This window comes from Juglans microcarpa x Juglans regia, chromosome 1S (genome assembly GCF_004785595.1).
Source record: "Juglans microcarpa x Juglans regia isolate MS1-56 chromosome 1S, Jm3101_v1.0, whole genome shotgun sequence".
Classification (NCBI taxonomy): Eukaryota; Viridiplantae; Streptophyta; class Magnoliopsida; order Fagales; family Juglandaceae; genus Juglans; species Juglans microcarpa x Juglans regia.
Genome location: NC_054595.1, coordinates 6,983,267 through 6,996,036, shown reverse-complemented (window position 1 = coordinate 6,996,036; position 12,770 = coordinate 6,983,267). Strand labels below are relative to the sequence as shown.

At 33.2% G+C, this 12,770-nt stretch overlaps 1 protein-coding gene and 4 non-coding genes across 6 annotated transcripts; all 5 read left to right on the top strand.

Annotated features, from left to right (window-relative positions):
• The first annotated feature begins 2,019 nt into the window (after positions 1-2,019).
• Positions 2,020-12,540, top strand: LOC121247080 (TATA-box-binding protein-like). 2 transcript variants are annotated; one of them, XM_041145414.1, is made up of 13 exons: positions 2,020-2,246; positions 2,332-2,387; positions 5,884-5,983; positions 7,161-7,248; positions 7,466-7,537; positions 9,866-9,916; positions 10,339-10,383; positions 10,547-10,639; positions 11,053-11,154; positions 11,250-11,323; positions 11,612-11,642; positions 11,847-11,958; positions 12,303-12,540. In XM_041145414.1, exons 3-12 carry the CDS (start codon positions 5,904-5,906, stop codon positions 11,853-11,855), a joined length of 645 nt encoding a protein of 214 aa, XP_041001348.1. In that variant the 5' UTR covers positions 2,020-2,246; positions 2,332-2,387; positions 5,884-5,903; the 3' UTR covers positions 11,856-11,958; positions 12,303-12,540. The 2 variants fall into 2 exon arrangements, with proteins under 2 accessions (XP_041001348.1, XP_041001349.1); XM_041145415.1 differs by lacking the exons at positions 11,612-11,642; positions 11,847-11,958 and having other exon boundaries at positions 2,024-2,246.
• Positions 3,275-3,351, top strand: LOC121247902. The gene has a single exon (XR_005937308.1). It is a non-coding gene; the product is annotated as a small nucleolar RNA R12 (small nucleolar RNA).
• Positions 3,732-3,810, top strand: LOC121247901. The gene has a single exon (XR_005937307.1). It is a non-coding gene; the product is annotated as a small nucleolar RNA R12 (small nucleolar RNA).
• Positions 4,104-4,181, top strand: LOC121247900. The gene has a single exon (XR_005937306.1). It is a non-coding gene; the product is annotated as a small nucleolar RNA R12 (small nucleolar RNA).
• On the top strand, positions 4,743-4,830 carry LOC121247947. The gene has a single exon (XR_005937348.1). It is a non-coding gene; the product is annotated as a small nucleolar RNA SNORD24 (small nucleolar RNA).
• Positions 12,541-12,770: the final 230 nt, after the last annotated feature.

The following is a 12,770-nucleotide window of genomic DNA, read 5'->3' as shown; positions in this document are numbered from 1 at the left end:
TTTTAGACCGGACTGGACTGATACCGACCGAATGTATATATATTTAAATATTTTATATATAATATATTATTTTATATAGTAGTTGTATAAGTTAATTATATAATTTTCATCCAAGAGATTACCGTTGACCATATATACAATGAAATTATTTAATATTTATTAACCATAGATAAAATGTTAAAGAGATCACTTAATTTTATTAACTATATATATGCAACGAAAAAAATGTTCATGGACTGACTGGACCGATAGTTAGCAGTCCGGTCCGGCAAAAATAATGGACCGAGATTTTTGGTTTGTGACTCTCCCGAGATCGAACCTGACCGGACCGGACCAAACTGATTACACCCCTAAATGGTAATTTGTCTTTTTGTAGATGATAATATTGGGGGAAAAGAAAAGATAATTGAGAACAAATACAATATTTTTTTTTTAAGGAAATTGTCATCATTAATTCATCAGAGAAACTTACATCCATGACTGGATACATTCTGGGATGTATCCATATCAAAGATGACATTATAAACCAAAATAATGCATTTGGAGCTCCACCAGCACATTATTTCTTTTTGTGATTGATTTGGTCTTCAATATTGCTGATACTCTCTACAGATAAACGTCCAAGAGACAACAACACTCTTTGCCTAAACAGAGACTCAACCTTACTCTTCATAGAAAAAGACCTCTACAGACAAATGTCTGAAAGACAAACTCTTTCTTTTTTTAATTAATAATAAGGAAACTAAAAAAGAAAGTAGTAAGATAGATGTAGAAAAAGATGGATTACAGTTTAGACCAATTCCGGTAGATTTTACAATTTGTGACGGCTCGTGAAGACAACACACTTGTTTCTTTTTAGCCACAAAAGTCAGATCTGAAAGGTTTGGTGGTGGCGTGTCTGGTATTTTGAATTTTTTTTTTATGTATGACTTTAAATGCTTGGCTTACATTATATATATATATATATATATATATATATTTTTTTTTTTTTAATTTTTTTTTATTTCCACTAAAATAACCAATTTACAAATTATCATAGATCAATCAATTTAATTTATTTCTATTTAATTGAATTTGACCTTCCCAGTTTTATTTACATTATATATCGATTAATGATAATTCGTTTATATTTGATGAAAGCCATCGGTAATAACCCACTTATCTTTTATAAAGTTAAAAATTAATTTTATTTTTTATAGACACGTTAAAAAGAATTAAAAAAAATACTATAAAGAGATTTTATAAAATTGAACTCATAAAATGTCGTAACTTTATATATATGTGTATATATATATATATATTATATCTATTTTACAATAAAAATAATTTTACAATCCAATCTAATCTAATACATCAATTTACATCAAATTACAATTTTATTTTACTTTTATATTGAATCCTTCCCTGACTAAAACATTTCTAAAAAAAGATTTATTTTGAATGCACTGCTCTGGGGCCGGCTTGGATGTTAGCAAAATAAAAAAGAATCACAGCGATCTGATTTAAGAAATCTCGCTAATAATTAGGGCTCCATTGAGTTTAAAGAATGCTTCATTTTATTTTATCTTATTATTTTAATTTTTATATAAAATATAATAAATAATTCAATTTTTTTTAATTATAGTTAAATTTTTTTAAATTTTAAAATAATAATAATATTATAAAATAATATTATAAAATATTTTATTCAACTTTCATATAAAATCATCTTATCTAAATCTCATTATCCAAACCAGTTGTTAGTTGAAAATTTTATGTGATATTATTAGAATAAAATATTGAATAAAATTAAAAGTTGAATAAAATATAATTATAATATTATTTTTTAATAATATTATTATTATTTTAAAATTTTAAAAAAATTAAATTATTTTTTATTTTTTATATAAAAATTATAAAAATAAAATAAAATAAATTAAAATGAATTGAAAATTAAACCTAATCTAAATGTTTAGAAAATATTAATTTATTAAATATTGTAAATGGACTGTTGTAAGCCCATCACTGCTCATAATTTGGCAACAATAAAAACCCTAGTCCTCTGTAGTTTGTTCCCCAATCCCGAAATTTTCAACCCTTCCTTCTCTCTTTTCCTTTTTCCCTCTCTCGTCAAGTCGCCATCTCACAGCCTCCCGCTCTCCGTCGACACCGTCTCGCTTTCCTTCGACGCTGTCTTTCCCACTCTATTCTTTTTGTGTCCATCCGTCGCCAAGTTGTAATCAGGGATCCCTTTGTATGTAAAGAAGGTAATTTTTGTTTCAAGAATCATCGTATGTTTCTTCACTCTCCGGGTCATGGCTTGATTTGGGCTTCGTTTTTTCTTCTCTTTAGGAAATTTCGGCAACCTCCAAGTTCTGTTGCGTGTCAGAGCCCGCTATAATATAAAGGTATTTCTTTCCAAACTTTCAGGTTCTGTTTGGCACTAAAGAAATCTGCACTTTTAATTATGTTATTTCTATCCTTTATGGGGATAATAGACAACATGAGCCCCATTACTTTGGTGGGTTTCATGTTTCACCTTTGTACTTATTCTTAATTGCATGTGCTGTTCGAAGTTATGATGCACTATACTTGTTTGTTAAAAGGTTATGGATCTGTACATTTGAAAAGAATGTAATATGATATGTTTTCAGAGTCTTTATTGGTTATTTCTTGTGCTTCCATAAACGGAGCACACAGTATCCTTTTTTCCCTTAGTGCTGCCTGCGTCCTATGCTTGGGTTGGCTCTGAAAAACACCCTACATTGATAGGTTTTCCTAGGCTATACGGGTGATTTTTGCTTCTATAGAACGAGCACAAAACAGTGTCATTTCTTTCTTGATGCTGCGTGTATCCTCTGCTTAGATTGGCTCTGAAACACCCCTTAAGTTTTCACTCGAGTGTTTTATCCTTGTCGCTTTATTTTTTATTTTGTACCTAATCGTTTTTTTTTTTCTGGTTTATTTGTAAGATAGGTGGTACGCCTAATACTGCAATTGTGTAATCAACAGAAGTATGAGTCATGGAATCTGTCGTTAGGTTATTATATTGAAGCAGAATTTTTCTTCTTACATGTATTCTTTCTGAAACATGTCATTCTGCCTATCCTTTCTGTTGATCATAGGATATCATGGTGACAAGGCAGATACATTCTCTTTCTTGTTGTTCTCCCATCTCCTCATCCCTGTTGTGTTCTATTTTTGTATTTAAATATACTTTGGTCTGTCAATATTATGTGGAAGGTGGAGGTGTATATATCATGTTGACCTTATAAAAAAAAAGGTTTATATATCATGTTGGATGATGAAAAGAATCAGATGCATTCCAACTGATTTTTTTAATACACGATTAAGTAGCTACTTCTGAGAACGTCATTTCCTATTGTTTCCTTTTCTTTATGACTGAAAATTTTCTTCTTTACCTGCCTGTTTGATTTTTGCGGTTTATTTATAAAGATAGGTGGTATGCCTAATATTGCAATTCTGTGATCATCAGAACTATGAATCATAGAATCTATCGTTAGGCTATATTGAAGCAGAATTTTTCTTCTTACGTGTATTTGTTCCAAAACATGTAATTCTGCCTTTGGCTCTGACTATCCTTTCTCCCTTCATAGGATCTCATGGTGACAAGGCAGATACATGCTCTTTCTTATTCTTCTACCGTCTCTTCCTCACTCTTGTGTTCTTTTGTTGATTTGAATATACTTTGGTCTGTCAATATTATTTGGAAGGCGGAGGTGAATATATCATGTTGGATGATGAAAAGAATGAGATGGATTCCTACTGATTTTTAATACATGAAATCTCAAGTAGCTACGTCTGAGAACACCATTTCCTGTTGTTTCCTTTTTGTGGTTTATTTATGAAGATAGGTGGTACGTCTAATATTGCAACTCTGTGGTCATCAGAACTATGAGTCATAGAATCTATTGTTCGGCTATATTTAAGTATAATTTTTCTTCTCACGTGTATTTGTTACAAAACATGTAATTCTGCCTTTAGCTCCGATTATCCTTTCTCCCGTTCATATGAATTCTCGGTGGCAGATAAATTCTCTCTCTTTTTATTTGAATATACTTCGGTTTGTAAAGATTATTTGGAAGGTGGAGGTGTATGTCTGATGTTGGATGATGAAAAGAATCAGACGGATTCCACTAATCTGTAACACATGATATCATAAGCAGCTACTTCTGACAACACCATTTACTATTGTTTCCTTTTTTTTCTTTTTTGATTTTGATAACTGGGTTTTTTCTCTTTTACCTGCTTGTCTGCTTTTGGTTTATTTAAAAATGGGTGATATGCCTAATATTGCAATTCTGTGATCATCAGAACTATGAGTCATGGGATCTATCATTAGGCTATATTGATGTAGAAGATTCCTTCTTACGTTTATTTGTTACAAAACACGTAATTCTGCCTTTAGCTCCGACTATCCTTTCTCTTGTTTGTAGGACTTCTCATGGTGACAAGGCAGATACATTCTTTCTTATTCTTTTTCCATCTCTTCCTCTCTCCCATGTTTTTTTGTTTGTTTAAATATACTTTGATTTGTGAACATTATTTGGAAGGTGGTGAATTTATCTGATTTTAATGCATGATATATTTCATAAGCAGCTACTACAACACTCTATCCTATTGTTTCTGTATTTTTTTTCCTCTTTTTTGGTTGTGATATGTCGATTTTTTTTCTGGAAAAAGTTGTTGATATTCTCACTGAGTTTTAAATTTAAGATGAATGATAGAATGATTAAGTATGAGGCCGGTGATGTGAGAAATCATATTTGCTACTCTTGATTGGAAATGATCCACATGTGATGCTTCTTATACACCAAGATCTCTGAGGCCTCCTCTGTTTTCACTTTTATCATATTTGATCAAATCGTTTATTGTTTCTGAAAATTTTCCATTTTATAAAATACTCTAGTTTTTTTTGTTAAAAAATTAGAAATATTTTCCTATGCATATATTGTTTGACTAGGACAAAGACTGAGCTTAGCCAACTGATGAATAATGCACCAAAAAACTCCCAGATCATTCTACAACCTCTCACCCCTATCTCTATTGGAACGAGCACCTTTCTTATCTCTCAAGTACAAGTCTCGTATGAAGCCTCTAAAAAACACTATGTCACCATCTTTTAAAATTCTTCCTGCTCCTATTCTGTTTTCCTCAATTGATCAGCTCCTTAAGTGGATCTCTTGTATGCTTCTTGTGTACTGGAGTAACACCCACTTTTAATATGATAAATTTTTACCTTGTTAAACATGGTTCCTCTATAGATCTGTGATTCTTATATATATAAAAAAAACAGACTGTGATTCTTGAATCCATTTGTACAAATTTGATGAAGCCAAACCAAGTTTAGTTCCATTTCAATGAAGGTCCAATCTTTCTGATTCTCTCTTTTTGGTGAAGAAGGTCTGGTGGTTCTGGGTTGTCTGCTTCTTACTGGCAATCCTGGATTCTTTACTTCGATTTTCTCACTCTCATGACATGATATAACATCTAATTAAAGATTTTATTCTTTTTACTTATTAAATTAAATGTTGATTACCCAGAATGAATACCCACTTGAACCCTTTTTCTTTAGACTACCATGTCACCCCCCCCCCCCCCCCAACGTGATTTAAAAATCTGTATCACCTCATACCATATTTCGTACGCTTGAACAAAGCTTTTGAATTTTTTAAGGAAAAATTATGTGGATCAGAAAAGATGTTATGGCTTTTACCAAGCTGATATGAAGATGAAAAACTCTCATTTATAGTATTGTTTTATGTATGGATGATTGTATAGAAATCTTTTTTGATGTATGTATTGCTATCATGTAACTGTTTGTAGGTTTGGAAATGGGTTTTGGTTGTGATCAATTTGTAATTTGTTTTGGTGGTTTTATAGAGCAAAGAAATCTATAACGAATGGCGGATCAAGGAGACTTGGAAGGGAGCCAACCCATAGATCTCAAGAAGCATCCTTCTGGGATCGTCCCTACCCTTCAGTGAGTCCCTATTTTTTATGCATTCTTTGGTCATATGGACTACCCTGTTTGGTTAGTTGGCTAAGCTTCACTTGTAATCACGAGAACATAAAACCCAGGCATAGGTCAAGTGTTGGAAGACCACGAAGAGGATGATGTTGTCTATATGGTGCTGTGGGGCTCATAGGTTTTATGATGGTCACTTGTACACCAGAAATGTATTCTATATGTCATTATGATTGGCATCTTGTGTAACAAAGTGAGGATATGTTAGTCATTGTTCAGATTGTTGTGATAATTAAATGTATTCTAATTCTATCCACTATGAACATTGTCTGACGTTCAAGACAACAATGCCATGTCTTCATAGTCCACGAAATCTGGGTTTGCTGCAATACAGTAGTTCAGATTTATTTGAATCTTTTTTTCTTAAAGGTGTAATCACTTGTAGTTTTGAATCCACAAACGACAATGGAGGAGCTAAAGACTTTTTTTTTAATCTTAAAACTCTACTCTGGACAGCTTTTACAGGGCGTACTTGGGATTGTACCTTTTGTGCTTTTAATGATAAATCTCATTACTTAACAAAAGAAAATGGAGTCCACATACCTCTATGTATTTTTATCAGAGTTATTTGGTGATGTATCATGTATGACTGCTTAAGATGGAGTATGTTTAAGATGATCCTGTAGCCATGTAAGACATACCCACTTACACATACTCGCATGAGGTAGTACTGAGGTTTTGATAAGCTAAGATCTATGCCTTAGCATTATAATTCGGATGTTGGCTACAAACATGCGTTATCCACGTCTCATGATAGTCCAAAAGGACTTGTCAAACTTAGGGTCTCTTTATTCACTATGTATTTTACTTCCACCTAGTGCAAATGTAGGGCTTATTAGAATTCTCCTCATGTTGTGGTTAGTTCCTCTACATTACATGCTGTTAATAGTTTAGTTTTTGTACCATTTATCACAATCTGGGGATGTTAACCGCATCCATGCCAGACTCCCAAAAGGATTAGTCGCAACTGGGTTCCTTGTTATCACTAACATAGTTCAAATCTACCTAGATGCACTTCATATGGAAATCAGCATGTGCCTATTCAATGCCTCACAATATCTGGAATACTACATGAGACAGTGCTGCTTTGACTATTTCATTATAGATTATTAAGGTGGTGTTTACTTTTCAGGAACATTGTGTCAACAGTCAATTTGGACTGCAAATTGGAACTTAAGTTGATTGCATTACAAGCTCGTAATGCTGAATACAATCCTAAGGTATGTGATTGCAGCCATAGCTCTCTGTGTCTCTAATCATTTGTTTGATCACTTAGGTTGAGTTGTTAAATTACTTTGCAGATTCTTTTTTCCCCCAACCAAGGGGGAGCAGGGAATGAATTATGAGTTTCCTGAAGCATTGCAAGTTTTAAAATTTTGTTTTGTTATCACTGATCAAAAAAAGGTTTTAAAATTTTTTTTTGTTATGCTCTTGCAGCGGTTTGCTGCTGTCATAATGAGGATAAGGGAACCAAAAACCACAGCGTTAATTTTTGCTTCTGGAAAGATGGTAAGCAAAGCATATAGTACTCATTTTCAAATTACAACTTCAAGACTTTATATCATTCACTGTTTTTTAATACGTTAAATTGCCATCTGGGTTCGTTTTAGTTGTTACTCTTTCCTTGTGCGGTGTTAGTTCTATATCGTTCTCTTGCTAGCTCTGTTCATGACATTTGACAAGTATGCTTCCTTGATGAGCCAAAGGGATCCTTTTAGACGAACAGATGACTGACCTACAGTGAGACGAAAATAGAATTCTTAAACCCATTCTCTAAGATGAACTAAAGAGATCCTTTTAAGGTGTCTAGGAGCTGCTATCTATTAGTTTGACATACCATTAGCTCTGTGTACTATCAATATCTCTATGCCTGGAGTTGTAGAAATGAATATGGGAGCATTGGGAGGTTTCGACAGTGAGATGAAAGTTGAATAAAATATTGTTAGAATATTATTTTTTAATATTATTATTTTTTTGGAATTTGAAAAAGTTTTGAGTTGTTTATTGTATTTTGTGTGAGAATTTGTGAAAGTTGTAATGATTAGATGAGATGAGATGAAACGTTTTTTGTATCCAAACCTAGCCACTTTTGTATTATTTAATGAGCATCCTGCATTCATAAAACTTTGGGGCAATATAAACTTTATGTGAGGCCCCGAAATCACAACTGGCACACAAAAAACTCTTGATGAAATACTTCCACCTTGGATTCGAATCTGTCCATCTACTTCTCCCCCACAAACCAAATTCTAGCATTTGGATTGAAATTCCTTCTAAATCTCTTTACATTCCTTTATTTTTACCTATAAAAAAATATCTTTACATTCCTTAACATCAATGCAAAAAGCCACAATGCTACTTTGTTGAAGGATGAATTGAGTATATATTGGGGGTGGTGTTTATGGCACAAAGGATGGCAGTGACTTGCATAAGTCAAGTGCTAGGTTCCAAAGTAAGGAATCTATAAAAAAAAAGCTGGCGCAACTTAAATAGGATATTATAGCTTCCTTTGGTTGCCACAATCTTCTAGCTTGATTTCATGAGATTCAGCTGGAGCTGCGACCATTTAGAATCTGGTTTTATGAATTGATCGGCTTAAAATAGCAATAGCTGTATATACCAACGCTTTTAATTTTGTTCTGTACCTGGCCGGAATGGCTGGAATTTTCCATGCCGGAACAGTAGCCGGTAGAGTTTAGGTAGGTGTTCCATTCTGGGTCAAATTCTGGTCATTTCAGGATATTTCGGTCAATTCCAGCCTAATTCTGGTATTTCGGCCGGAATATGCATTTTGGTTCGGAATGAATGTTAGCGGCATTTTGCTAAATTTCTTGAAACATCAGGGACGCACTTGACATTTTTTCCTTTTCTTTTTCACCTACTCACAGAAGCTAGCAGGCTACGATGATGGCAAGCACGAGGGACACTTATAATTTCTGATTTCTTTTTCACCTACACACACAGGCTTTCATGAAGGCTAATTATCCCCAATTTTTTTAATGAATCTAATCCCTAATTTCTCTCCTGAGTCCTACATGCATATTAAGCACAGATCGTCTTAGTGAACAATCGTATCATTTTTGTTTTTCCTGAAATGTATGTTTTTAAGACTTGGATTAAGAAGTATTATTGAAGAATTTAATTTGTTAATTTTTTTAGTATTTTGGAATATAGTTTTTATATATAAAATTATATATATATATAACATTATTTAGGGAGATGATAGCCTTACAATCTAACTACAATTTATTTACAACTTATCATAAAATAATATTTTTTTTAATTTCAAATACATCAAATCAAAATCAAAATTAAAATAAATATTTTGAAAAAATATTATTTTATTAGAAGGTTGTAGAAAAATTGTAAAGGGGTAGTTATTTTATCATTATATATATAATTGTCCATATAAGGACCATCTAGAAACGGTATACTAAAATGTACCGATACTGAAATATTTCATTCCATTACCTCAACCAAAACGGTCACCAAAATGGAATTCAAAACTTTGGTATATACCTTTTTTTTTTTTTTTGATAAGTAAAACTTGATCATGAAAGGCATTTTCCTTATCAATTTGTACCAGAGTAATAATGTTGGATGGAACTCTGTATGCCATTTAATTGGAATTTACAATGAGATAAAAATTATGGTGCAAGGATGAGGTTCTATTCTTATAATTAAATGAATGTGCTATCTTAGCTTATGTTCTTTTGTTCGAACTCGGAAATTTGCATTTTCTACTTTTAAAAAGAAATATATAATTGGTTTCTTCAGTTGGTTTTTATAAAAAGTTGTTAATTGTTGTTAGTACTGGCATGCCACCATGATGTTTAGGTTTGTACTGGAGCTAAGAGTGAACACCAGTCAAAGTTGGCAGCACGGAAGGTAATTGATGCCTTTAAAATTGCATCAAGCTGCATACACAAGGTTTTTTCAGATATATGTTTAGAACATATGGAAGACTGGCCAGCACCCTGTACCTTGCTTGGCTTTGAAATTTTTAGTTCAGCCATCTTTTTCAGATATCTAGGCTCTTTGAATTACCACCTAAATTCTTTCACATATTAACAGAACTTGATGGTGAATTATGCATGCCCATACCCGTAACAGGTAGACAGTTCCAACCAGTATCTCCAATTGCATCTTGGTCTTAGTAGAGAGGAAAATGGACTTCCTTCTCATAATGTCATCGCCATAAACCTGAAAATTTTCTTGATCTTATGGAGCCACCAATACTGCTTTTTAACATTAAAACATCTTTTGTTGTTTTTTTTTTCTCGATCTTACATGGTATCTCTGGTTTTCAGTATGCTAGAATTATTCAGAAGCTTGGTTTTCCAGCTAAGTTCAAGGTGTTAATTTTTCTGTAACTTCTCTCTCTCTCTCTCACATGCACACGCGCGTGCACACACACGCACATTTATATTCATATAAAAATGATAGATACTTCATATGCAGCTCATTAGGCAACAAAGCTTTACTCTTGTTTGACACTAATGATTTTCACTGTTGTAGGATTTCAAGATTCAGAACATAGTTGGTTCTTGTGATGTTAAATTCCCAATAAGGCTTGAAGGACTTGCTTATTCCCATGGTGCCTTCTCAAGTGTAAGTGATGACAGTGTGTCCGCCTGTGTTCTTTCTGCTGAAATGTCCGGGTCATTATTGGGTATTTGTGTTGGAACCATTCATCCAAAAAAAAAAAAAAGTTGGGTATTTATGTTTAAATTATAAATCTTTGGAATGTACTCATTGAAAAGATAGTCATTGGAGTCTTCTCCTTCCTGACCATTGTAGTGTGGGTTGTGCACGCCTACCTTATTGTGGGATCTTCTCGAAATAAATGATTGGAGTGTGGGTTGCGCACACCTACCTTATTGTGGGATCTTCTTGAAATCTTCTTGAAATAAATGTTTTATGTAGATGTTTTTCTTTAGCAAAATTTCAACTGTATTTTGAACAACTTAAAATTTAGAGAATGGTGATTCCCATACTGACTGTATTTTGATTGTGATGGCCAGTATGAACCAGAGCTATTCCCAGGTTTGATCTATCGGATGAAACAACCAAAGATTGTGCTGCTGATCTTCGTGTCGGGAAAAATTGTTTTAACAGGAGCTAAGGTGATGACAATAGACTTATTTTGTTGTCCTTCCTGATTTTGTATGCTATTATGGTTGGTCACCTAATAAGCATTGTTTCATTTTGAATTCTTAAGGTGAGAGAAGAGACATATACAGCTTTTGAGAATATTTACCCAGTTCTTACAGAGTTCAGGAAAAACCAGCAATGGTATGACACTTAATTGAATTTCCTTTTGTTGAGATTCGACTCTTATTTATGGAAGCTATTCTGTATCTTTTAACTAGGGGTAATTCTTAGTACCCTCAAAAATTGGATTTGTTGTGTTTGGGTGGAAAAGGCTCAGCATTATAAGTTTTGCTGGGGATGGTCTGGAGTTCCTAAATTAATGCCCTATGAGAATGTTCTTGATGTTCCTTGGCTTATCGCTGAGTTGTGTGCCAGGAATTAGAGGATGTTTAACATTTGGTTTTTCGGGTCATTCTGTTTAATTGCCAGGAAGAGCCAAAAAGTATATTTGGAATATATAGGCTGCGTTTGGATGTTGAACTGAGTTGAGATGAAAGTTGAAAGTTGAATTAAATATTGTTAAAATATTATTTTTTAATATTATTATTATTTTGAGATTTGAAAAAGTTGAATTTTTTATTATATTTTATATTGGAATTTGAAAAAGTTGTAATGATTAGATAAGATGAGTTGAAATAAGTTTGGATCCGGGATCCAAACTGGCGACTTGTAGCTGTTGGGGTTGACATGGGTTGTAGTTACACTGGTTTTTCTGTTCACAGAAACTTCTGGGCAATCAAATGGAGCTCCGTGGATTGCAAGATAGTTTTGGTCGTGTAAGATTTTCAACTTGATTATTGATAGATGGGTTTCAATCAGATATTGCTGTTTGCTGTAATAAGTTTTAAGGTAGTACATTTCATCTCTGAACAGATAGGATCCAACTTCCCCAAGGGTCCTGATAGGGAAGTATAGATAGAGGAATCCTGTCCTTGGCTCATCTCTGTGTCTGAACAAAAAATGTTTAACTGGCTATTACTGGAATTGAATATAATTTGCCATGATTGTGCCGACAACAGATGAGACCTTTGATTTTACAGGACATGTTGGCATGTCTTGTGGTTTGAACAGTGTCCAGCAACAAGGTGAACTAATCTTATTTGTATTCCATTTGATGTAGATTTTGTAGGAGAAGGCAGATTGTGTTGCAGAGAAGTTTCTAAGGTGGAATACCCTATCAATGTAGCCGCTACTGAGCCTGGATTGAATTGTAAATATTGTTCTCTGGCGGTTAAGTTAAAAGATATGTGCAGTACTTGCAATGTTAACGTGAAAAATCAAATGAGATTCCGTTAATGTAAAGTGATTGTTTTGGCCATTGTTCTTTTGCTAATAAAATGCAGCAGTTTTGGTCCTTATTAAGGCTCCATGATTTGATAAAAACAGAAAGTTAGGTTAGCATATGACATAAAGCTTAGTTCTGCAGGTGGGAAAAAATAATAATAATAATAAAAGGATAGCCAATGAATTGCCGGAGAGATTGGCAAAAAAAAAAAAAAAAAAAATCTGACAGATGGAAGAAAGAGACACTGACTACTTGGAAATATATAAGAGAAAACCTGGGACCAGACGTCTCCGGCCATAACCA

Bases quoted from the DNA above. Each gene is read 5' to 3' on its own strand.
- LOC121247080 (XM_041145414.1), top strand. From the start codon at position 5,904: ATGGCGGATCAAGGAGACTTGGAAGGGAGCCAACCCATAGATCTCAAG. The intron at 5,984-7,160 runs GTGAGTCCCTAT...TTTACTTTTCAG, and splicing joins GGGATCGTCCCTACCCTTCA to GAACATTGTGTCAACAGTCA. The intron at 7,538-9,865 runs GTAAGCAAAGCA...CATGATGTTTAG, and splicing joins TTTTTGCTTCTGGAAAGATG to GTTTGTACTGGAGCTAAGAG.